Raw genomic sequence first — 22,610 nt, 5'->3', positions numbered from 1 at the left:
ATAGCGGTCTTGTAAATATTTTCAATTGATTTGTTTACAAGTGCAGCAACTTGGCGAACTATGTGGCAACCCTTGTCAGCTGTCAAAACACTCAATTGCCCATCGCAATGTTTACACGCATGCAGATATTACAATATTGTATATATATTGTTATTAAAGTGGCAATAAAGCAATTAGCTTAGTTTTTATGTATTGAAATAAAGGAATAAAGAATTTTTCTTACACAGACTTTAAAATGCAACATTGAGTTATGCTAGCTATAAGTACATATGAACAGCAACTATTAAAAATCATGCTGTAAACTATATTGCGAATATGCGCGTCGTATAAACTTGAGTATCTCCTTCTTCGTCTTCATTGCAGTTGTGTTTGTGTTTGCTTTTGCAGTTGCTAGTGTGAGTTGTGCTTGAGTGCTATGAAAAACTAATAAATATATGAAATACAAATTAAAGTAGCTGCAGAATCCAGCAAAATTAAAATAGCATTTATTGTCGCAGTATGTCAGCTGTTGGCAAATAAAAAATCACGTATCCATCCACTTACCACCCACGCAACTTCAGCTGCAGTTGCAATTGACTTCACAGAAGTGCAGTATTTTGTATAGAGAATCATGTTGAAGTGTAACCAATCAATGTTAAATGCAACTATAGCGTCACAGTATCTCCTCGATTGAGTGTGTGCGCGATTTATATTTAGAATATGACGTTAGAGTGCTGTGAATCGAGAATTGTGAATTGAAAAAGGAAAAGAAGTGACCAAGGCAAAAGTGTGACCAGGCGCCAACAGAATCTGCATGTCCGAATATCTGTTTGTGGATGCCAATGGCAATGCCAGTGACAATGTCAATGCCAGCGACTGCAATGATTTCATCACCCACACACTGACAGGGCAACAGCAGCAGAGAGAAGCGTCGACGTCTAAGCCACAAATTATTAAGGTGAGTACATCTCTTATCACTGATCAAGCTATCTCTCCATATTAAATGCAATCAGTTTCAGCGTGAACCTCTAGTATTCTTCATCATGCGCCTGAATCTGAAAGCGGTGCTGATGCTGCTCATTGTAGCTGTGATGGTGATAACATTGGGCATTTACATGCGCTGTGCCGCCTTCAGTTTCTCGCCGGAGTTTGTGCGTCAACTGGGCCGGAGGCAAACGGCGGAAGCGTTGACCAGCTCTGCCGCTGACCAGGATCAGCTGGCTCCGCTGCAGGATATCGAGTGTGCCATCAATCAGGAGTACAGCATACACTGCAAGCGTGATGAGAACGCCAATGAGGTGTATGTGCCATTCTCCTTCCTTCGGCAATATTTCGATGTCAGCGGTGCAGTGACGACAAGTGGCGTCGGCAACGAAGCAGCCAAATTCAATTGGATGCACAGCAATGCAAAAGTAAATCTGCCCAAGGGCAAGTACGATCCACGCGGCGTCTTCATGTACTTTGAGAACTACAACGTGGAGGTACGGGATCGGGTCAAGTGCATCAGTGCAGCAGAAGGCGTGCCCGTAAGCACGCAGTGGGAGAAACGTGGCTACTTCTATCCCACGCAGATAGCGCAGTTTGCCTTGGCACACTACAGCAAGAATCTAACGGAGGCAACGCCGCGTATCCACGTGCTGGAGGACGCTGATGGCAATCAAATGGACTGGACAACACCAAAGACCAGCAACATGACACGCATCTGGCATCACAAGTTCAACACGAGCATTGTCCAGTTCGAGACGACCATTGGCTATGAGAGCGCCATCAGTATACAGCTGAATCAGACGCAGGATCTGGTGCTCAGCGTCGATTTGCTGCTGGTGACCAACAGCAGCACCCTTATGGTCACTGTACTTAATCGGGATACCAAGCACAGATATACCCTACACTATATTGCCGCTGAACTGCTGCTCAGCGTCCAAGAGTCCAACATTTACTATGGTCTGGGCAGCGGGGCGCTTAACAAGTGGCGTCACATCACCCGCGACCTGCACATTGATGTCCAGAAGGGCATCGTGATGGGCGACAAGCGTTCCCCATTGAAGGTGCGTCGCAGTGACCTGGAGGTGCTCTCCATTGCCTTCCTGGGCATTGGTTTCTATGATAACGTCACGCTGTCGACCAGCGATCATTTGGCGCATTTCTATGATGCCGCCGAGTGGTTTGTCCACAATCAGGACACCAAGACTGGCGGCTGGTCGAATCCAGTGCGGCGCAGTCTCAATGGCTTTGCCGAGCTGCGTCCCGGCTGGATATCCGCCATGGGTCAAGGGCATGCCATCTCGGTGCTGGCACGTGCCTACTGGCATTCCGGCGGAGATATGCGTTATCTGAAGGCGGCATCTCTAGGCTTGCAACCGTATCGCATCTATTCCCGCGATGGCGGTGTCCTAGCGCAGTTTATGGACAAGTATTATTGGTAAGTTGATGGGACTTGCAGTCTTTCAAGCTAATTCTTCATATTACTGCCTGCAGGTACGAGGAGTATCCCACAACGCCAGCATCCTTTGTGCTCAATGGTTTCATCTACTCACTGCTCGGTCTCTATGATCTGAACAGCACGGCGCCTGGTAAAATAGCTCGCGAGGCGGGCAAACTCTTTACCCAAGGCATGTATTCGCTGAAGAAGATGCTGCTGCTCTATGACACCGGCTCCGGCACCAGCTACGATCTACGCCACTTGAGTTTGGGTGTCGCACCCAATTTGGCACGCTGGGATTATCATGCAACGCATGTGAATCAATTGCTGCTGCTGGCCACCATTGACAGCGATCCGTTGATTGCCCAGACTGCAGAACGCTGGAAGGGTTACATGTTTGGCAAGCGTGCCAAACACAACTGAGAACGAAGGAAGCTGGCGGCTGTGGCTGCTGCGGCTTCATGGCAACCACGTCGCCACAACAACAATAACAGCAACAACAAGAACAAGTGATATTTTTTGTAAACCATTTGAAATGGTTGCGTTTATGCCGTGTACCCTTTTCACTTAATGTCGAGCTCAAAACTCAAAACCGCTCGCAACTGACAACGAATTTGAGTTTGTATTATTTTGTTTCGTATTCGTATTCGTATTCGTCCGAAATGTGCTTAAAGATTTGATTTAATTCACTTCATTAACTATTATATATTGTTAGTATTAAGGAATTGTACCTTTCTTCATCGTGTATACCTTGTATTGCATAATCATTAGCAGCTATTTGCAACTATAACCATTTGTTAAACCATTAGCTTAATTGATTCTTAAGTAGAGCTGCACGCGTATTTTCACTGGACAATATGAGAAACCTAAAAGAGAGAGAACGTAACGTTTACATACATTACATGCATCGTATGTATCTCCGATGCAAGGGTATTGAATACATATATCTCTATTAACACAATTACTGTAGACAACTTTTTTACTGCGCTTACTAAGTAGAATTCGTTACACGCCCCCTGTATAAAGTTAAATGTAGAGAGCTTAGCATTATAACCATAGGACACACTCGATTTATAGTTAGATAACTGTTAGATCCGTAGATATATACATACGCAATATATATATATGTATATATATATATATATATATACTTGGGAACACTTGTACTTCACTTCTTAAATAAGTATCATGTTGTTTTCCAACTCAAATACTAACTGCCCATCAAGATTATGTACTAAATGAGACATATATATTGCGATATTCGTCATCAATGCATTTAGCTATTGTAAATTGCATGAAATAAGATCATAAAACAATAATGTTCATCTTTTATTAGATTTATTTGATTGTTTCTCTTGTACTTTCACACAAATAGTTAAGTTTGCGACATTTCCTGTTATGATATCGCAATAATTGGGTATGGTATAAAAGTAGTATGGATTAAAATACAGATTTGATATACGATTGATATTGTATAAGCAAGTAATGTAACGTTGTAGGCCACTTGTAAGAATTTCTCGACTTAAGCGATGCCATTCCATAGAATTTATTATTAGTTAGTTTATTTATTAGTTTATTAACTAACACCAATGCTGTCAATTAACCAATTAAGCGATTAACATTACAATATAACTAAATCTTTTATATGTTGTGTAATTTAAAGCCCAAAAAAAAAGAACGAGACTGTTAACAAAAAAAACGCAAATCGATTGATTTTAAATGATTAACTTAAGCAAATGAATTTTATTATACCATATTATACCATGTTCTTGTGTTATCAATTTTATTTACAATTTGTTTAATTGTTGTAACAAAAATATATGAAACACCTCTGTCAACGCAATTTGTACAACATAAATATTTAACTTAGATTAGAACTAAAAGGATTACTTTTGTCAGGATCGCTTCGATGTAAGGACATGCGAACGGATTGAGGGTGGTCCACTCCGGCGACCCACTTCCTGTATGAATGCGTTCTCCATTTGATCGCATATCAGATCGAAGAATAAATTGGCAATATTACTGTGCAGCAACGATTTAAACCGGAAGGCAACCTTAAAGTCCAGCACACACGAGTTGGGTATATCCTTTAGGCCAGGACTAAAGCGCCATTCGTTTAGGAGGTAGTTGAACAAACGACCATCGTGACACTCGGATTTCACCAGAGACACCGGCTCCAGTGTCACCCGCGATGTGTAAGCCTCATTAAGCGGTGGAAAGCCCACAATAAGATCCGCCTTGAATCCACCACTGTCTCGACTGTGCACGTGCGATTTCTTCACATACGGCACAAACTTGTTATAGTTGCTCACATCGGCCACAACACTATACATGTCCTGCATAGAGTAACTGCAAAACATATCAGTTTTTAATTTAATTTATTAGTTTTCATGCTATCATTTCTGACTCACCCGACCAGCTCCTTTTTGGTGTATGAGCGACTTTTATTGCGAAGGTCATTGAACGTTATGTAGGTGCGTTGAATGCCATTGGCATGATGTCGAACGCTGGTCTGATGCTGGCAACTGCAACGTGAAAGATTGGACTTGACTAATAACAGTTTTTTAACAATTTATACATCGTGATTTTGTATACACGAATCGAATTTACATTTCACAAACAGCTCAAGGGTTGCCGAGATTCTAGATTATGTAATTCATATTTACCTGCTGACCTTGATTCAATGAAGCGCTGCAGAATTCTTACATCCAATGCCTTTAATGTGCTGCCCTTTAACATTTTAATCAGTATTTTATTGTGGCTCTTAGAGAAAAAGTGTATAGCAAAATGTGTGTTCTAAGCGCCAGTTAAAAACAACAAACACCCCCAACAACCAACACGCGCACAGCTGTTCAAATAGCGTTGCCAGACTGGTAACAAGCCACCAGGACTGCAAAACAAATAAACAAATCTATCGGCCGACCGCCCATCGATTGGCTTACAATTCAATACAAAAACAATTAAAGAAAAACAGTTTTTCATGTTTTAGACCTTTCTTTTATTGTTTACATGATGGCACAGAAGGAACGCTGCTCTTCGGGGGTTTCAGTGGCCACACCGGACAGCTCCTTTTGTTTCAGCTCCAAGTATGTGTTCTCATTGCGTTTCTGCAGCCATTCGGGCAGCGGCTTGGCCCAATCTTCTGGCGGCTGTTTACGCTTTGCCCACGTATCGTTGGCAAGGTGTGAACGCAGTCGTGTGAGTCGTCGCTGCTCCTCGCTTTTGATAACAGCAGCACCAGCTTCCAAATCATTGCCGTTGGATTTTTCATAACGCTCGCAGTTCGTAAAGTCCGTCAGCCATTGGGAACAGTCTGTGTCCTGGCCATATATGAAGTATTGATGGAAACGTGCCTTGAAACTGCTGCAATCGTCATACTCATCCTTATACAAGTGGCATGGACGAATCTATATGGAATTCTAATTAGTTTTTTACGTTAATTGAGTTCTTATGACTTACGGCCCACGTATCATCTAATTTTGCTTTGGTATTTGATTCTTTTGTCTCAGCATTTTCGCTTTTCGCAGACATTATATAAAAATGTGCGCTAAGAAAATAAATTAAGTCAATCAGCTGTGTTTTGTTTACAACGAAAACCATGTTGCCAGATCAATCAAAAGGCACACGTCAGTAACAGAATCTGTAGTTTGAAAAACAAAAAAGTCAAAAAATTCTATTGTAAACATTTTATTGCAAGTAAATTGCACAATTTATGATTTCATGTATATTAAAACATTTATGTAAATTGAAATGTTGAACAATATTTGTTTGCAGTGAAACTACACACTGTGCTGACTTTCGGCATTGATTTAGAAATAATAATTATGGAGAAAATATATTCAAGTAATTGTGTAATATGCGCTTTTTATCAATATTTATATGTGTTTGTATGTGTCTAAAGAAATCATACTTAATTAAATTAAATTTCAAGCGTTTTAAGCATATTACAACAGAACTTATAAAATTATAACAACGTTTTTTTTTCTTTTTTGTTTTTTTTTTTTACAATTTTACTTATTTAATTACAAAACTAAACCCGATGGCATGTTTAAACTAAATGGTTGTCAAAAATATACAATATGCTGTATTACAAAATATTGGGGAAAACACTGTAAATTGTCTCACAAACTACATACAATAAATTGTCGATTTCTAGAACCAGTTTCATTTCATTTTCATTTTTTAGTTTGTTTCCTTGCATTTTGTACACATCTAAACTGGGTGAGAGAGAATTGAATTGCGATCAACTACGACAAATCAAGGAATATATATGAATTAATATATATATATATACGATTTGAGATAACGTAATTGGAATTCGTAATTCTGAATTATAATGTATTTATGTATATATGTAAGTGAAGTGTTTTCTTTCATCCATTTGTTTTTGTTGTTTACTCGTAATAACTAATTTTTAAACTTTAGTTTGACTTTTAAGACTTAGTTGCTAAAAGACGACAACAGGCGACGCCTGTTATTGGGATCAAGATGAATTCATATAAGGTGGCGTGTTTTTCAAATTTTTAAGTGCTCTCTCGGCTCTCAGAGAGGGGCGCTGTCAAAATAGCTACCTCAAAAGAGGGCAACAAGTGTTGTACACGTTACCCTATAAAAATACATCTTAATTGGGATCTTCATGTGTTTGTTGTAGTTGTTGTTGTATATAGCTGCTTAGAGTAACCATCGTGAGTCCAGGACATTCTCCAACTGCAGCTGTTGCAGCAATTGTCGCTGCTGGTAATGTTGCAAACAGCCCGACAGTTAATATTTATTATGCTGCGCCAGCAGTTGCATATCCGTCAGATACTTGATGATGTGCACCTTCGCCTCGGCCTTTTGTCGCACGCCCAGCGTGTTGAGCATATCGGTGACAACCATGCCAAACGATTGATCCTCGGCACTGACCGCCTGCGAGACATTATTCTGGAATATCTTGATGGTGTTCAGCATATTATCACTGTGCTCCTCCTCGCTCCGCTCACGCTTCAGCGGCGGCTCATAGAAATATGGCTTCTGGTCCTTGCCCACAGCAGTTGCCAGCTGTGCATCACCGGTAACAGTTATTTCTAAAAAAAAAAAAAAATATTAAACATTTTAAATTATTTCACAGATATATTTGAGATTAATTAATTTTGGTTTACAAATTAACATATCTTAAACATTTTTATAACAAAATCAAAATAAAATCTAGATCTGTTTCAGGCATACCCTAAATATTTAAATAAAATATAATTATAAAGTGAATTTCGTTTAAGCAAATATTCAAATCAGTCTCAAGAATATTCCAATTATTTTGAATCATGACTTACCATGCGGATGTGTCAGAGCCTGTGCGGACGTTGTGGCGCTTCCATTGAAAGGTTGGGCAAAGATGTCGACGACAGTTTGTTGTTGCGCCTGCTGTTGCTGGCTGGGATCAGCCACCTGGCTGGCATTCTGACTGCCATTGGCGCACTTACCCAACAGCGATTCCCGGTACTGCCTGATGGAGTCGACAAGGAACTGCATCTGTTTGAAGTAGCGCCAGCGCGATTCTTGGCACAATTTCATTTCGCGCGCAAACTTATCACGAAGGCTCTTCCATCGCTTTGTACATTTTTGTTCTTTAAAAATATATAAACAAAAATTCAATATTTATTAAAGATATCGTAATTAATTTATCAAATTTCAGAGCTTTTTTTTACAGTACAGGGTCTCTAATAGTCTAGTTTGCTCGATAGTCATAAAAAGAATTACATTTAATGTTATCAGTTTGTCGGCTTTTCTTTGGTGGGTGGCAACGCCACCACTAGACGTCAACCAGCATACGTAAATACATATGTACATACGTCAAAATTGCAAACCAAAACAAACCGCGAGACGTCACCATCGTCATCCCCGCCCCCATTGACAGACACTTGAACAAACGGCATTAGCTGTTGGCAGAAGCAGCAGCAGCGGCAGCAGCAGCTGAGCTGAATCCGTGGCACGCCAGCAGCGACAGCAGCTTCCGAAGCGGGCTGACAGGCGCGCGCGCCCGCTGCTGCTGTCGACGTCAACTACAACAACGAGTTGATTCTGCCCGCGCTTGGTATTGGTAAGCGCCAGCAGCGACCCAGGCAGAGAATCTGTGGCAGTCTTGACACATTTGATTTTCTGTATTGTGTTGCATTCAACGGTTTGCCGTCAATGCGTTTTTGCTAGCCCAATTTCATTTCTTGCATAATTCATTGGTGGAAAAACACAGATATTTATGTAAATCGAAGGTGGGGAGGGGCAGTGCAGCATTCAACAGAAAACAGACGGGACATTTTTGTTGGTATACAATGTGGTATACTCATGAAATTAAATGAAAGCTGTTCGGTCGGTCGACAATACCCTGCTTCTATGTGTGTGTGTGTGTGTGTGTGTGTTTGAGTGTGCTGTTTGTATCTGTGTGAGTGAACCACCAACAACAAACAGCCAGCAGCTGCAGCGACGGCAGCAGTAGCAGTTGTATAAAAATAAACGCTGGCGTAGGCAGCGTGCGTCTGACAGAGACAACTACTGCGACGCAAAAGTACAGCAACTTCAAAAATGTTGACTGCGCGAACACCGTCGACAGCGCAGTCAGGTGCGCAACCAAAGCGCCCAAAATGGGGCGACAGAAAAGGTTATTGCGATTACTTTAGGCGTGTTACTTTGTGCAATTTAAAAAAAGTTGTTTAATTGGGTTGTAAATATGAATAATTGCTTATTTAGGCAAACAGGTTAATAATTAAATTAGATGTTTAACAGCATTGAAATAGCGCCCAACCCGAACGTCATGAACTGCGCTCCTGACATTTCACAACCGTCTGTCGCGTCTCCGTCGCGTCGCCGTTCACTTTTGCGTCGTTTCTGTACACTTGCTTTTGCTGCCCGCCTGCTGCCGACGCGTCGCCCGCTGCCCGCTACTACGACTGCTGCTGCTGTCGACGACGACGATGTCGTTGTCGTCTCTGTTGCCAGCCCGCTCTCACCCATAGTTAGAATTAATCAATTTGCAGCCAGCGAGCAAAGCAAACGAATTTCACTTGCCACAGCGTATGGTTGGTTGTTCGTTGTTGCTGCTCCCTTTGGACCCGTTTACCAAAGTTGTTTCCCCAACATTATTATTGCCACAAATTTCACTTACCACTTACGCCGAGTGTTTCGGCAATTTGTTTCCAGGTTTGAGCCTTGCGTACAAAATGCTTGTAATTGTAATGTGAGCGATCGTATATAACGGGATTCATTTTGACCGCCTCAATTAGATTGAGATCAAACTGCTGCTCCAGGTTGGCATCCAGTTTGTCCATCTCGATGGCTGCACTAAGCGTGTGCACTGAGAGAAACGCCAAAAAATAAATACATATTAGTTAAACAACTTTTTGTATACGTATGTGTGTATGTGTATGCATATATGTATATGTATATGTTGTGTGCTTAAATTGGCCACTTGATCCACAAATGCCATTCAACTAAAACTCACTTTGTTTCTTTCGTTTGCTAATTGTTGTTAAATAATTGGCGCGCACGCACCCTTTATAGTTTATTTGTTTTTATTTTGATTTGGTCTTCTTCGAGGAAGAAACGTCGCGACGTCGACGTTCAATTTTATTCCTCAGTCGCTGCCAACAGTGAAATTTTGTTCCAAGAATGCAGCAGGCAGCGCAGTCTACTTGTCTAGTATGTATATTTTAACACAGCCAGCCGCAGCGACGATTCGACGTCAAATAAAGGAGACGTCGACAGCGTCGCGACGTTGTAGTCAGCGCTGGCTGAATATCGCTCTCTCGCTTTCACATATCTGCTCTGCCTGCTTCCTCTTTTGCGCATGTCGAGTGCTGCAAAAGTGTTGTTTAACTTCGGAATCGACACAGTGTTGAGCAACTTCAATGTTTTTTTTTGTTGATATTCCGATTTCTCAATCTTATCAACACTCATCGACAATGTTGCCAACTAAGCTATTTTATAGCTAGTTCTGGCTATTTTCAACGTCCATGCTAGAAAAATTTGAAATTGCCCATTAGCTGCAAATCTAGTATTTTTTCTAAAACCATGCAAAATAAACTTTAGACGCTTTCCTGCTAGAAGTAGCTATTTTCTTCAATAAGTTGGCAGCACTGCTTGTCATTTCTGTTATGTGACTATTAAAACAAGTTGGCAGCACCAAATATACATTTGGATATCAGTTGTGCTCTGAGAAACGCTATTTTTTCTCCAAGTTGGCAGCACACAATTAAAATTCAAAACGTTTTTGAAATGAAAACAATTGATTTTAAAATTATTTAATTTTATGTATTTCGGCATCGCTTTTGGTGTTTATACAAATTGCCTGTATTTAAACAAACGTATTGCATAGTTGTTGATGAAATGAAAAAATACATTATATCAAACTTTTGTATTGCATTTTACTTGCGATAATTAAAACATGCTACTGCCTTTGAAGAACTGGAAACAATCTGTATGATAATATAGTTTACGTATTGTACTTAAAAGTAAACAAATTTAGCTCAAAGATGTGTGTAGAGAATGGATGGTTAACAATGAATAGTTGTCTTGTTTGTTTGTTTTTTTTTTTTCACATTATAAGGAAGTATAAATTATAAGCGCGCTTAACTAATTTATGTGTATTTAATGTATATTCAAAAAGGAATGACTTAAGAGTTAGTTAAAAATCCTTCTTAGCAGTAAATATGTTGTTGAAATTTGGTTTATAACACGAAACCGGATAAGCAGCAACTAAAAAAAAAATCATAGTAGAAGTATAATCAAAATGAATATTGTAATATTTGAGGCGCAAGTAAGTAAGCAAAAATTTTGTTTGTATGATTTAACATGAAAAAAATCGTGTCATTGTAATCGTATAATTGATCAAAAAACTTCTGTTAACTTAGTGCTAAGCAATTTTACAATGGTGTTCAGAATTCAAATCTAATTACGGAAATATTTAAACTGGAACTCTCTATCTTGTGTGTGTGTGTGTGAGTGGTTTTGTTTTTTAAAACTGACAAATTTTGGATTCGATTGTTATAGTTGTGTGTGTATGTCTGTGTGAGTTTTTAGTAATGACTTAAAGTTATTATTTTTTGTTGTATTTCATTTGATTATTACATTTGTTGTTTGTGTGTGTTTGTTTGTTTAGAATATTTAAGCTTAAAATGTAACGAAACAAATGTTGGTTTTTCTAATGGGACCCTTCTTTTATCTGTACTTTACTTTACTTTGTTTTTTGTTTTTGTTATTCTTACTTTTTTGTTTTTTTCTGTTTTTGTTTGTTTTTATCAAAATATGATGTGTGTACTTGTTGCTGTGTGTGTATGTGTGTGTTTGTTTGTGTGGGTGTATTTTTAAATTTATAACGTACAAAGACGATACACTTGTATTTCTCCATGGTGTTTAACCATCATGCTTTCTCTTCTTGCCCCTGGCTTGCGACTCTTCTGTAAATTGCAATAAATTAGTACAAAGTTCAATATTTATGGATTGTTTTTTAATGATAATTTACCTGGCTTATCACCCTCCTTATCATTGGCATTGGCATTGACCGATGCAGCCGATTCATTTGCCTCACCATCGGCTTCATCAATATCAGAATCCTCATCCTCATCGTCATCGCCGCCCTCGCCTTCCTCCCAATCGGAATTGTCCTCCTCTAAATCATCATTATAGACCTGTAAATAAATGAAATTGTTAGAATTATTTTATTTGAATATTGGTAATAAAGAATTTACCTCCGATAATGATACATCGCCATTATCTTCTTCGTCGCTGTCATCGCTGTCGCCATCCTCGTCATCATCATCGCCAGAAACTGCAAGCAAACAAAGCAAATAAATATGGTGTTATTAGAATCGAGTCGTATAATGCTTACAATAGGTGGCATTTGCCAGATTTAATATTGCTAAGAACCAATAGAGTAAGATTGCAAAATTTGTGCTTGGATTTGTTGCATTGCTGTTGCTATTGGTCTGTATCGATTCATGGTTTGCCTTTATCACATTTTGGCCTTCAGACGATTCTCTTAGCTGCAATTCTTTTAAATATTCATCTAAATCGTCAACTTCATTATTGTCATCTGCATTCTTGGTACTGGCATCGTCTGGCGCATTCTGCAAACATTTTTTGGCCTTAACACGCTGCTCCAATGCCTCGAGCTCGTCTAAATCGATCTCTAAACCATTTAAACAGAACGCACTGCGCTCATCTGAAAGGCGACAGAATCTGTGGTTGAGATGTGTGTATGATAACGATGATAACTGAATCAGAGTGTTGACTGGCAGTTCATGAATGTGTCAATAATAACTAAGGAATGAGGAATTCAAAACTTGCTTCGAGTGTGCTTTAATAACACTAGACGGACATGAGTATATGAACTGTTTTCTAAATTCGAAATTGAATTAATTTTTCAATTTAGCTTAAGGCCTAAAGCTATAGCTTTTATCGTATGTAGCTTTAACATCGCATAGCAGCTGATAATAAATAATTTTTCATTTACAAGGCATAATATATGGGACAACTTTAGCTTCCTTTTCTTCTATCCCTATCGATATGAATACTTTGCAGACATATTATACATACCTTCCTCTTCGGAGTCATTGCCATTGACCTCCTCATCATCATCTCCATCCGACTGCACTTCCACATCATTGGCATCAAAACTGTTTAAGGGATAAAACAATTAATTAATATCTTTACTATTAAATTAATTATGTCATAAAACTTACCCGTCTAGAAAGTTTAAAGACGGCAACATCTTGAAGATTTTGTCACGATAATTATCCACTTGGGTGGCATCATTATTAAATAGATCCAAGACAGCCAAATTTTTGAATTCCACCAATGGCTTCAACGTTTCCAGATCCTTGATTTTATTACCAGACAAATTCAAGTATTGTAATTTTGGGCTGGTCGTCAGATAGTTGAGGCCATTCGAAATTCTATTATCGGACAATTCCAATTTCTTTAGATTGGGCAACTTGGGGAAACCTTTGAGTGTTGTAAGGCCCACATTGATCAAACTTAATGATTCCAAGGCGGTATATTCATCTGTAAGGCCAACAATGCTTGTACTCCGGCAATTGTCCAGATTCAGCTCTGTGATCTGTAACAAATAAAAGCGAAATAAATAAAATGTTTTTTATTATTATTTTGCAAAGTTTTTATAAGGCAAACAAATATCTCATATTTTATTTATATTTATTAGGTTTTAAATGGAATTAGACAGTTTAACGTAAATGAAATTTAAACTGCTGATGGGGATTGACGTCGTTATATTGTTTACCTAAATAATATACCAGAACATCTGGTAATTAATAAATACTAAATCAGTATTTTATAATTTGAAACTAGATAAAATTAATAAAAAAAAAAAAAAAAAACAAAAAAAGATCTTCAATATTAAAAGGAAAAATAATAAAATTTCCTTAGTTGCAACTAATTTTGCAATTTGATTAAAATTGTACATGTTGCCCAATCGGAAAATTTTTCAGGGTGGCAGCCTTCCACACCAGTGTTGCCAAGTTTTAGGGGGAACAATAGCTGTTTCTGGCTGGAAAGTATCTAAATTTGTTTTTGTGGGTACTATAAAATAGCTGAGTTGGCAACTGTGTGTGGGAGCTTGACAGTCCGCCATGTCTGTGTGAACGTGTGGCAGCTAAGCGCAAAAGAAAAAAAAAACTCAAAATGAATAACAATACATACGCAAAAAATCGATCAAACGCAAAAGAATTTTTTTTGAATCGCTAAAGTATCTCACATACAAAATGGCGCAAACAAAATTATGGTAAAAACAATTCTATGTGCTGAGATAAAATGATTTTTTCCAACAATTTGCGCTGAGGGTTAAAAAGTGGCAACGCGTTTATGTAATAGCATTTTTTCAGCCGTGTGTATGAATGTGTGTGCGTGTACGTGTGACGTACGCGCCACAAAACGGATTGCGCGAGAATGGGCATTGAAAGAGCAGCGCAAAGAGCAAGTGCTGATAATATGGCAGCGCCAAACAAATGAAAACGTACGAAGTTTTGGATAGAAACGGGGGGGTGGGAAGGAAAGGAAACAGCACAAGTCCTGCAATTCGTGGAAATGAAACTAGCCGGCAATACCAGAGCCAGCCCCAACAACAAACAATATGTTGACAAACTGACGTTTGTATTTGTTGCGCTTGAGCAAAAATAAACAGATACTTTTTGTTGTTGTCTCGCGATAAGCAGACTGTGGGAGGGGAAAACAAATCAAAGGCCAGTTTTTGATTGATTTCTGATTAGCCCAGTTACATGAATGCGGCACAAAGATTTATCCATGTAGTTGCCCCATTGGCAACAAAAGTGCAATGCAGGCCCCATTTAAGAATCGTTTCTCATCTGTGTGTTCTACTGGACAGTTACATGCACACATGCAAACGTTTAGTAAAATGAATGCCCCCCATAAACACACACACACATGCGCTTGTACGTACATACGCAGCTTAAGCTTTAAAGCGTATGCATATCAGCTTAGCTTTGACTATGTGTGTGTCTATGTGTAGTTGAGTCTCTTTTGTGTGCATTTGGGAGAGTGAGTGGGGTGGGGTGGGGAGTGGGTGACTGCCTGATTGGTTAGGCCTTGCCAGAGCGCATGTTTATTAATCAGCAGAAGTGCCACACACAAAAAAAGACACAGGTTTGTGTCTCTGCTCTTCCCTTCGTTTTCGCATTTCTTGTGCCTGAGCGAGAGAGATACACGCAGAAAGAGAGAGATACTGGAAGAGGGGGAAATGCATGTAAACAGTGCATGTACCGTTTTGGGGCGGCCGGTTTTTTGCATTGTGAAAAGTCTAGCCTGCAACGGAAGATACATGTGTATGAGTGTGTATTTATGACTGCGCAGTCAATATGCCTGCTGTGTGTCTCAAAAGCAGCTATAGCTAAAAGCTAAAGCTAAAGCTTGGCGACCCATCGGCATTGGCGAGAATGTGTCGATTATTATGTGCATACACGTTTCTTGTTAGCCTGTGTATGGGATGTCTTTGATTGTGTGTGTGTGTGTGTGTGTGTATGCGGTTCTTGGCGTTGTTGCGTACATATGAATGATGCGCGCGCTATAATGTTGTTATAGATACATTTTGGTATCAAATAACCTGAAATTACAACAAACAGCATGGCACACACACATATCTACATATATATGTATTACAGTGTTTGTCACAATTGAAGGCCGGCAGTAGCAGCAGTAACAACAACAACAGATTATAGAAGCATTGCCAGCTGGCGCTATTTCTCAGGTGCGCTTCTCCGGGGTTTTGTGCGTGTCGCGATCAGCGTGAATTAAAATGCGGAAAACAAGCCGATGTCTACATACACACATAGTTACACACACACTAGCTACAATTATATTTACACGGTTACAAGAAATAATTAGAATTAATGCAGCATTTTGCAGTTTGAACAAAGCAAAGGCGCAAAAATGCGCGCACATGGCAACACTGCTCGCGACACACACGCTTACCGATTGCATGTATGTATATGTGCATGTGTGTGAATTTGCTTATGGCGATCAATTTTTATTTTCTTTTTTTTCCCAACCAACGTTGAATGTTATTTGTCGCTTCTTCTTCTTCTGGCTGTGCTTTTGCGCTCTTTTATATGGCGTCGACGGCACAAATTGAAACTAGATTTACATCATGGCGCAGTTGTTGTTGCAGAGCACACACACACTCACACATACACTTTGAAAAAAATCTGTGTAATCACAATTCAACATAAATTTTGCGCGTTTTTCGGCTTGCTTTTTACTCCACCTCGGTCTTTCTCACGCTCTTTTTCTAACATTATCAATCAGAATTAATATGTAAATTTATGTTGCATGAATAAAACTTACCTGGCTTGTTTTCCGTGCACGTCTTTCCAATTCTATTCTCTTCTCCATTATGTTCAGTGTGCTTTTTGCTTTTGCTTTTCGCAATTCAACTTCAAATGCACTTGTTTATTATTTGTTGGTAAAAGCGATTTTTCTCTCGCACGTCCAACCAAGCTCGCAGAAATGCCAAAGGATACACTAATACTATTGCAATTGCTGATGTGTGCGAGTGTGTGAGTTGGTCCCCTGCGACAGCGCGCACGCACCACAAGCAGAAGCAGAGCAGCAGCAGAAGCAGCAAAGTCGTCGCTCGTCGTTGTCACACACACACATGCACGCACGCACACACAAACACCTTGCAAATTTTTTTCTTTTTTGTGCTTCTTCGGTATTTTTTGCCGCCGCCACCCGCCGCGTTGTTGTTGTCTAGCGTTTTGGGAAGAAAATGTACAAGAAAATTAGTTAATGCAAATATTGGTTGGAAAAATGCGTTAACAATTGCAGTTGTGTACTTTAATCGTACGTTAGCGCATTTTCACACACACATGCACACACACTTGTGACGCGCTATTTTCAAACGACACTTTTAACACGTTTTTCGTTAGCTATTTGGGATTTGGCGTGCTTTTTGAGCTTACAATGTGCCGCTATTTGTACTCACCTTGATACTTTGAATATTTAAATAATGAAATCAATTTTTAATTGTATTTTCCATCCAACAAAAACAACAACCAACAAAAAGCAACCAGTATAAAGCGCTAGGGGTGTGCGATAATTATGATAGAGATGCACAACTATCGACTAATGAGTTAATAGTATCAGGGTTAATTCTTATCTGGCATTATCGATACATTTTGGCGGTAAAGTGTTCGACTGAGCAGAATTGCTCCACCCTTAACATAAATGACTCCTCAGAGCGAGCAGATGCAATGCCGTGTTTACTAAGAAACTTGTTTAAATAAATTTAAGCGAGTTGTTTAAGAATAATAAGCAATGTATTATACAAATTTTAAACAGTTTAAAATTCAATATTTATTTAAATTGTGAAAACATTTTTGGTAACATATTTATTTTGTATTTTACAGATATGGACAAAAGTTAACAGTTCGAAAAGAGTGTGTCTTGGGTGCCCAGTCGGTGTTATGAGTGCTATTAAGCACAAGATGGCGCTAATTTACGTTTGTAAACGGCGCGCAGTTAAAATTTATTTTGTATCAACAATTTAATGCAAATTTTAAATTTTGTTAATAACAATTTTGTTAATTTGAATCTCTTTAACGTGTATTTATAATTTAAAAGAATAAAGTGTTTGTATTCAAACAAAAAACGAAGATCCCATTTCCTTTAAGCAAATACACGTGATAAAATAGGCAAGAGGCAGCTCAAGCACAGCCCCAAAATCAATAGCTTTGTTTAGTATTAATTATAGATTAGCACTGCATTTAGCATAATACAAATAGCAAAAGGGCCTTGAATACTACAATGCGCGCAACTATATTTAGTTCACAATACAGAAGGGGGAATAATACAGGACACACACACACACGCATACATATATTCATAGTTGTCTAATTGTGAATTGACACTGAATATGCTAAGCTTATAATTAGCCATTAAAAAGTCAATGCACGAAATAAACTGAAAATATGCTGACAAGATTTTAAGCACAAATACACAAGCACACGCACACTAACTAGATAACTAAATAATGTTGGGATTCTTAGTAAGTTTCGCGTTAAATTTTGAGTCGTTCATTTTTAAATCTTGGACTAAATTGGATGCAAAAGAGACAATATAATGGAAATTTTTTAAAATAAATATTAAGTTAATTGTTTATAAAATTTGACTATTTTTAAAGCTATTTTTTTTTTTTGCAAATTCAGCTATTTTTTTATGTTTTTTTACCAGCCACCGCTATTTTGTACTCTAACAAGTTGGCAATGATTATATTTATTCAGTGGCTATTTTTAATTAAGGTTGCAGTAAAAACTTAACTACTTATTACTTAACTCTATGTATTCTTAGTGTGTAGTAATGAAATATTAGCTGACCATAATTTTTATACTTTTATCTCAATGAATATTTCAGCTGAACTTATTCTGAACAAAACAACGCAACTCTGATATTAACAAGTTAACGCTATGTTGGCAAGATGGCCGTATTCGTGAACTTGACGAAAGCGCGCTGATGGCAACAATTGAATTACCTTTTGATTATTTCAACGCCGCTTTTCGCCTCATTTTATTGTGTGGCAAGTAATCGAGTTGTATTATTATTTATTTTTAGTCTTTTATGGTCTCACAGCTCGGCTTGGTCTATCAATTAGCCAAGGCATGCACGGCCTTCCGCTCGACAAATTTACCAAACGTGCGTCCTTCGACCAGAGCGGACAGAGTCTGGCCTCAGCCTTGAACAGCGGCATCAGTTTGTGGCACTTCCTGTTGCATGTGCACCTGCTGCCTCTTGCTCGTCTGTACTTATACATATACGTATATTTCCATCCGTCGCTTAAGCCGAGGTCCTTCGTCTATTACACGTGGGCGTTTTTGTTTGTCCAAAAATACTCAAAGCTTTCAGGCTATTTTGCTCTGTGTGAGTGTGTGTGTGCGACTGTGTGTGTGTGTGTTTAGGTTTAGCGCGGTGTGAGTTAGCGTTAAGATTGACAAGTGTCGCTTTGGTAAACTCAACATTCACACATAAACACCTCTAGCTCTGTGTGTATGTGTGTGTGCGTGTGTTTGTGTGAGGACTAAACTAATATAATATAAATTAAGTAATAGCCCCAGTGAAAGCTGTGTAAAAATCAAGTATCTTAGCTTTCTTACTGCTTTAAGGTGACATTTTTGACGCTTAGTTAAGATTGAAGTAAAATTTGAAAAGAAAAAATTACAAGGCATGTCATAAAAGGACTTTTAGGACCACAAGGTCAATTTAAAGTGTGGATTAACTTAGAGAAACCTAAAAGGCCACATCAAATTTATATAGAAAAGTTTTAATCCGGCAGTTTGTCTAAAAGTTTGAGTAAATGTTAAAATAAACTTGAAGCTGAAATTTAATTGGTAAAGTCTTACCCACAAGGTGGCAACGCTTAAACTCTTTATTACTACTAAGTACTTTACTAATGTCAGACAGTTTTTGATAACATTCAACTGGAACTTTGGTTTCCAAAAAATAAAATCAAGTTTAGACTTAGCTCAAATATGATAAAACGAACATTAATGCAGCTTAAACCAGTTAGTATTTCTAAAACAACAAGCTGGCAGCACTGTGACTCTTTATCAAACAGTTGAACTACCCGAAACATTAAAAATAATTATCAGAAAATTATAATCAAGGTTAAACTTAAGATAAAGTTAAGTAAAACCGGCATTAGTTAAGATTTAACGGCAGAATGCATTAAAGCTTACAAGCTAAGGAAAACTTTTTAACATTAGCATTAATATTAAAGAAGCTGAAAACTGTTGAAGCTGAAAAATGAAAACTTTTCCAAATTAAAAGTAATTACTTAAAAGGCTAGCAAATTATTAGTAGTACAACTAATATAGACAAAGACTAACAACTAATGAATGGAACAGCATTAACTGAAAGCAAATTCACGCTCTCTTAATGTGTCCACTGTGCCGCTCTTGAAAGTTCTCTTCGACACTCTCTGGCGAAATCAACAGTTTGATGTGGAAAGCTTTGGAAAAGCTCTGTGCGTGCTGGGCAAAAGATGCTGCAACGCAGCAGCCACAAGTTGCCTTTTCGACATTTGCAACAGTTGCTGTTGAGTGTCTTCGAAAAGCGGACGTGGCAAGTTAAAGGTAGCGGACAAACGCGCATATCAATCAACAATTTGTTGGACCTAAAACGTTATCAGTGAACTTGTGTGATACACATAGAGAAAGGAAGAGTGTGTGCGTGTGAGAGAAAGAGGGAGAAAGAGCCAAGGCATCCAGTTCAAGTGCATGTTAAATTGTTGCCAGCAACATTGTTGCTCCAATGTGAAATGTCCGAGAAATGTATTTTAAATTAAAGTGAAAACAAAAATTTTATAATTTATGCCGCATATAAAATCGAATAATTTATTAGTTGCGAGAATATAATCGTATAAAGGCATAAATCAAATAAGCATCCCCAAAATATTATCTTATATTATTTGCATTTTTTGATTTCCTACGCAAATGTGTTAAAGCCAAAGTTCCATCATCATCAGCTACAAATTGTAAAATCATTTTCTGATTTGGCGCTCAACGATACACTAAATCAAAAAACGTGTACAAAATGTTGAAAATGAGCTAAAACCAATAAAAAAATTACCATATGTAGACACGCACAAAGGCGCAAAGCAGCATCATCGTTATCATTATCATCATATCATCATTTAAACATAGCACATGCCCACAAACACTTACATATGCAGTTGTAACTAGAGATGGTCTCAAGGACGTGACTGATAAATTAATAAAAAACTTTTCAAGCCTGAAAATTGGCATTAAAAATTGTGAAGTTTTTTTTTAATTTTAAATCAATATTCACTTATCTTAAAGCGTTTCGAAAATGAAATGAAACCAATATAAGTAAAATATATTTAAAAATTGATATTATTCAATTGAATTTAATTTGATTAAATTAAATTGAATTCATATCACACAGTCTAGTTTGCTGTTGTCAAGAGAATATATTGCATATATATAAAAATGAATTTTAATAGAATATTGTGTGTGTCGTAAACTGTTTTGAATGCAATAAAAATATGAATGAATCGACGCGATTCTAAAATTAAACATATAAAAATATAATAACAAAAAGATTTTTCACGAAATAAAAAAAAACCATAAAGACTAGTATGCTGTTAATGGAGACTAAATCTCTTCTTTAATTCAAGCGAAATATGTGAACATTTAACTAAAAAGATGGAAGATTTTGTAGAGCATTGAAAAATTAAAATACAGGCATGAACTTTTGAACTAAATGTTATTAGTTGTAATAAAAAACAAAAGGTGTAAAATATTCTTAAAAAAAACTGAAGAAATTTTAACTTTAATTAAAGAAAGCCTTGAAATATTCTTCTTAGACAAATTAATGACTTTTTAGATTATTTATTTCACACATGAACTGCACATCTCCAGACATAACTGTTACTCTAAATGTATCTCATGCAACAGATTCATTGCCATGTTTGACACTCAGCTCAATAAGCCAGAAAAGAATCAGCATACATATGTATAGAAACAAACTCATATATAGTATGTATGTTTGCATATAAAATCAAATAAAATTCGAATCTTTTGCAAATCGTATCACACGCATTTTTCTTATTTTTTTTTGCTCCTTTATTTTTGTTTGTGGTCTTTCCCCGTATGCTTTTGCTCTGTATCTTTTGCTTGATTTATTTTTCATGTGCCACCTCAAACAAATTTACTGAATGTATGTTTCGTTTACCAAAAAAAAAAAATAAATAAATAAAAATAAAAATCAAAAGAATAAATAAGAAGCAACAAGCGACAGGAAAAAAAGTAACAGAGCAACAACAATTACAACAACAGTAACTGGTGAAGAGGCGGCCTAAAGGCCAATACCACATACCGTGCCCCTCGCATTCCCACAGACGTCTAAAAGGTAGGTGTGCATTTTGATTTGCGACTTGTGTACAAAATTCGCACAAAATTTGTACAAAATTCGCTTTCGACACACTTATTTGCATTTCAAAGGCAGACGTGTGTGTGTGTGTGTGTGTGTATGGCTGTGTGTGTGTGCGTGTACTCTTTGGAGATTTTTATTTCATCCAGTTGGTTCGCTTGGTGCGTGTGCTTATCAGAAGCATCATCAGCATTTCTGATATGGCTGCGGTTCACGCTGCGTATGATTGATTGATGGCTGTCTATGCTACTTTCTCTCCCTCTCTTTTTCTTACTCTCAGTATATATAGTATGTGCTGCCATAATTATATTTACGTGGGTCGATTGCTGCACTGATTGCCGCATTAAGTACAACCAAATTTAATATCAGCCAAATGTGATTGAGAAATTTCAAAGGTTAAAAAGATGAAAATGCTGTCGGTGATTTGTCTCCTCCAAAAACCAACGGAAATTGGCAAATAAAAAATAACAAAAATTCCTGGAACTTGCAAAATAATAATTACATAATCGTATAAGGAAAAACTCATTAATATGTGCTTTGGTGCATAAACTTATATTATGACTTAATTTATCAATGCAAGAAAAAAATGTACAGATCTGTGCAGACTTCCTCTTACGCAACAAAAATAAATACTTGAAATAAAAAGAGAAATTCTTATAATTATAAGCAAGCTACAAGAAAACTAAAAAAAAACCGCTGGAAGGAAGAGAAATGTTAAATCCAAATTGACAATCATTCTGAATCGTAAAACATGAAGGACACATTT

At 37.7% G+C, this 22,610-nt stretch overlaps 6 protein-coding genes across 9 annotated transcripts in view; 2 read left to right on the top strand and 4 right to left on the bottom strand.

Annotated features, from left to right (window-relative positions):
- Positions 1 to 344: 344 nt before the first annotated feature.
- On the top strand, positions 345 to 3,720 carry LOC117784814 (D-glucuronyl C5-epimerase B). 2 transcript variants are annotated; one of them, XM_034622644.1, is made up of 3 exons: positions 345 to 937; positions 999 to 2,401; positions 2,458 to 3,720. In XM_034622644.1, the coding sequence occupies exons 1-3, from the start codon at positions 794 to 796 to the stop codon at positions 2,822 to 2,824; spliced, it is 1,914 nt and encodes a 637-aa protein (XP_034478535.1). In that variant the 5' UTR covers positions 345 to 793; the 3' UTR covers positions 2,825 to 3,720. The 2 variants fall into 2 exon arrangements, with proteins under 2 accessions (XP_034478535.1, XP_034478534.1); XM_034622643.1 differs by having other exon boundaries at positions 993 to 2,401.
- Positions 3,721 to 4,157: 437 nt separating this feature from the next.
- LOC117784820 (coenzyme Q-binding protein COQ10, mitochondrial) lies at positions 4,158 to 5,273 on the bottom strand. Of its 2 annotated transcripts, none has more exons than XM_034622650.1 (3): positions 5,076 to 5,273; positions 4,813 to 4,926; positions 4,158 to 4,750 (listed from the first exon to the last, which is right to left on the bottom strand). In XM_034622650.1, exons 1-3 carry the CDS (start codon positions 5,138 to 5,140, stop codon positions 4,297 to 4,299), a joined length of 633 nt encoding a protein of 210 aa, XP_034478541.1. In that variant the 5' UTR covers positions 5,141 to 5,273; the 3' UTR covers positions 4,158 to 4,296. The 2 variants fall into 2 exon arrangements, with proteins under 2 accessions (XP_034478541.1, XP_034478542.1); XM_034622651.1 differs by having other exon boundaries at positions 5,068 to 5,263.
- A 102-nt stretch (positions 5,274 to 5,375) lies between these two features.
- Positions 5,376 to 5,990, bottom strand: LOC117784823 (UPF0545 protein C22orf39 homolog). The gene is made up of 2 exons (XM_034622654.1): positions 5,861 to 5,990; positions 5,376 to 5,808 (listed from the first exon to the last, which is right to left on the bottom strand). The coding sequence occupies exons 1-2, from the start codon at positions 5,930 to 5,932 to the stop codon at positions 5,407 to 5,409; spliced, it is 474 nt and encodes a 157-aa protein (XP_034478545.1). The 5' UTR covers positions 5,933 to 5,990; the 3' UTR covers positions 5,376 to 5,406.
- A 127-nt stretch (positions 5,991 to 6,117) lies between these two features.
- On the bottom strand, positions 6,118 to 10,214 carry LOC117784819 (transcription factor Adf-1). The gene is made up of 4 exons (XM_034622648.1): positions 9,873 to 10,214; positions 9,537 to 9,725; positions 7,711 to 8,004; positions 6,118 to 7,467 (listed from the first exon to the last, which is right to left on the bottom strand). Coding segments are annotated over exons 1-4 (789 nt in total). The 5' UTR covers positions 9,874 to 10,214; the 3' UTR covers positions 6,118 to 7,162.
- Positions 10,215 to 10,774: 560 nt separating this feature from the next.
- Positions 10,775 to 17,036, bottom strand: LOC117783221 (acidic leucine-rich nuclear phosphoprotein 32 family member A). 2 transcript variants are annotated; one of them, XM_034620495.1, is made up of 8 exons: positions 16,884 to 17,036; positions 16,244 to 16,648; positions 13,111 to 13,487; positions 12,965 to 13,044; positions 12,258 to 12,590; positions 12,118 to 12,197; positions 11,892 to 12,057; positions 10,775 to 11,826 (listed from the first exon to the last, which is right to left on the bottom strand). In XM_034620495.1, the coding sequence occupies exons 2-8, from the start codon at positions 16,289 to 16,291 to the stop codon at positions 11,783 to 11,785; spliced, it is 1,128 nt and encodes a 375-aa protein (XP_034476386.1). In that variant the 5' UTR covers positions 16,292 to 16,648; positions 16,884 to 17,036; the 3' UTR covers positions 10,775 to 11,782. The 2 variants fall into 2 exon arrangements, with proteins under 2 accessions (XP_034476386.1, XP_034476387.1); XM_034620496.1 differs by lacking the exon at positions 12,258 to 12,590.
- A 4,663-nt stretch (positions 17,037 to 21,699) lies between these two features.
- Positions 21,700 to 22,610, top strand: part of LOC117783870 (potassium voltage-gated channel subfamily H member 8) — a 61,686-nt gene continuing 60,775 nt past the window's right edge. The window contains exon 1 of the mRNA XM_034621427.1: positions 21,700 to 21,827. The gene's annotated coding sequence lies outside the window, so the exon portion shown is untranslated. The remainder of the gene's footprint in view (positions 21,828 to 22,610) is intronic.

This window comes from Drosophila innubila, assembly GCF_004354385.1.
Source record: "Drosophila innubila isolate TH190305 chromosome 2R unlocalized genomic scaffold, UK_Dinn_1.0 1_C_2R, whole genome shotgun sequence".
In the NCBI taxonomy this organism is placed as follows: domain Eukaryota; kingdom Metazoa; phylum Arthropoda; class Insecta; order Diptera; family Drosophilidae; genus Drosophila; species Drosophila innubila.
The sequence above is the reverse complement of the archived record's forward strand: the minus strand, read 5'-3'. Positions and strand labels throughout refer to the sequence as shown.

Excerpts from the sequence above, each read along its gene's own strand:
- LOC117784814 (XM_034622643.1), top strand. The coding sequence starts at position 794 with ATGTCCGAATATCTGTTTGTGGATGCCAATGGCAATGCCAGTGACAAT. Across the intron at positions 938-992 it reads CTAAGCCACAAATTATTAAG|TTTCAGCGTGAACCTCTAGT; the intron begins GTGAGTACATCT and ends AAATGCAATCAG. Across the intron at positions 2,402-2,457 it reads TTTATGGACAAGTATTATTG|GTACGAGGAGTATCCCACAA; the intron begins GTAAGTTGATGG and ends TACTGCCTGCAG.
- LOC117784820 (XM_034622650.1), bottom strand. The coding sequence starts at position 5,140 with ATGTTAAAGGGCAGCACATTAAAGGCATTGGATGTAAGAATTCTGCAG. Across the intron at positions 4,927-5,075 it reads CAGCGCTTCATTGAATCAAG|TTGCCAGCATCAGACCAGCG; the intron begins GTCAGCAGGTAA and ends TTCACGTTGCAG. Across the intron at positions 4,751-4,812 it reads ACCAAAAAGGAGCTGGTCGG|TTACTCTATGCAGGACATGT; the intron begins GTGAGTCAGAAA and ends TATGTTTTGCAG.
- LOC117784823 (XM_034622654.1), bottom strand. The coding sequence starts at position 5,932 with ATGTCTGCGAAAAGCGAAAATGCTGAGACAAAAGAATCAAATACCAAA. Across the intron at positions 5,809-5,860 it reads AATTAGATGATACGTGGGCC|ATTCGTCCATGCCACTTGTA; the intron begins GTAAGTCATAAG and ends AATTCCATATAG.
- LOC117784819 (XM_034622648.1), bottom strand. Across the intron at positions 8,005-9,536 it reads CGAAACACTCGGCGTAAGTG|AACAAAAATGTACAAAGCGA; the intron begins GTAAGTGAAATT and ends ATATTTTTAAAG. Across the intron at positions 7,468-7,710 it reads GGCTCTGACACATCCGCATG|AAATAACTGTTACCGGTGAT; the intron begins GTAAGTCATGAT and ends TTTTTTTTTTAG.
- LOC117783221 (XM_034620495.1), bottom strand. The coding sequence starts at position 16,291 with ATGGAGAAGAGAATAGAATTGGAAAGACGTGCACGGAAAACAAGCCAG. Across the intron at positions 12,198-12,257 it reads TCTGGCAAATGCCACCTATT|TTTCTGGCGATGATGATGAC; the intron begins GTAAGCATTATA and ends GTTTGCTTGCAG. Across the intron at positions 11,827-11,891 it reads TAAGGAGGGTGATAAGCCAG|AAGAGTCGCAAGCCAGGGGC; the intron begins GTAAATTATCAT and ends TGCAATTTACAG.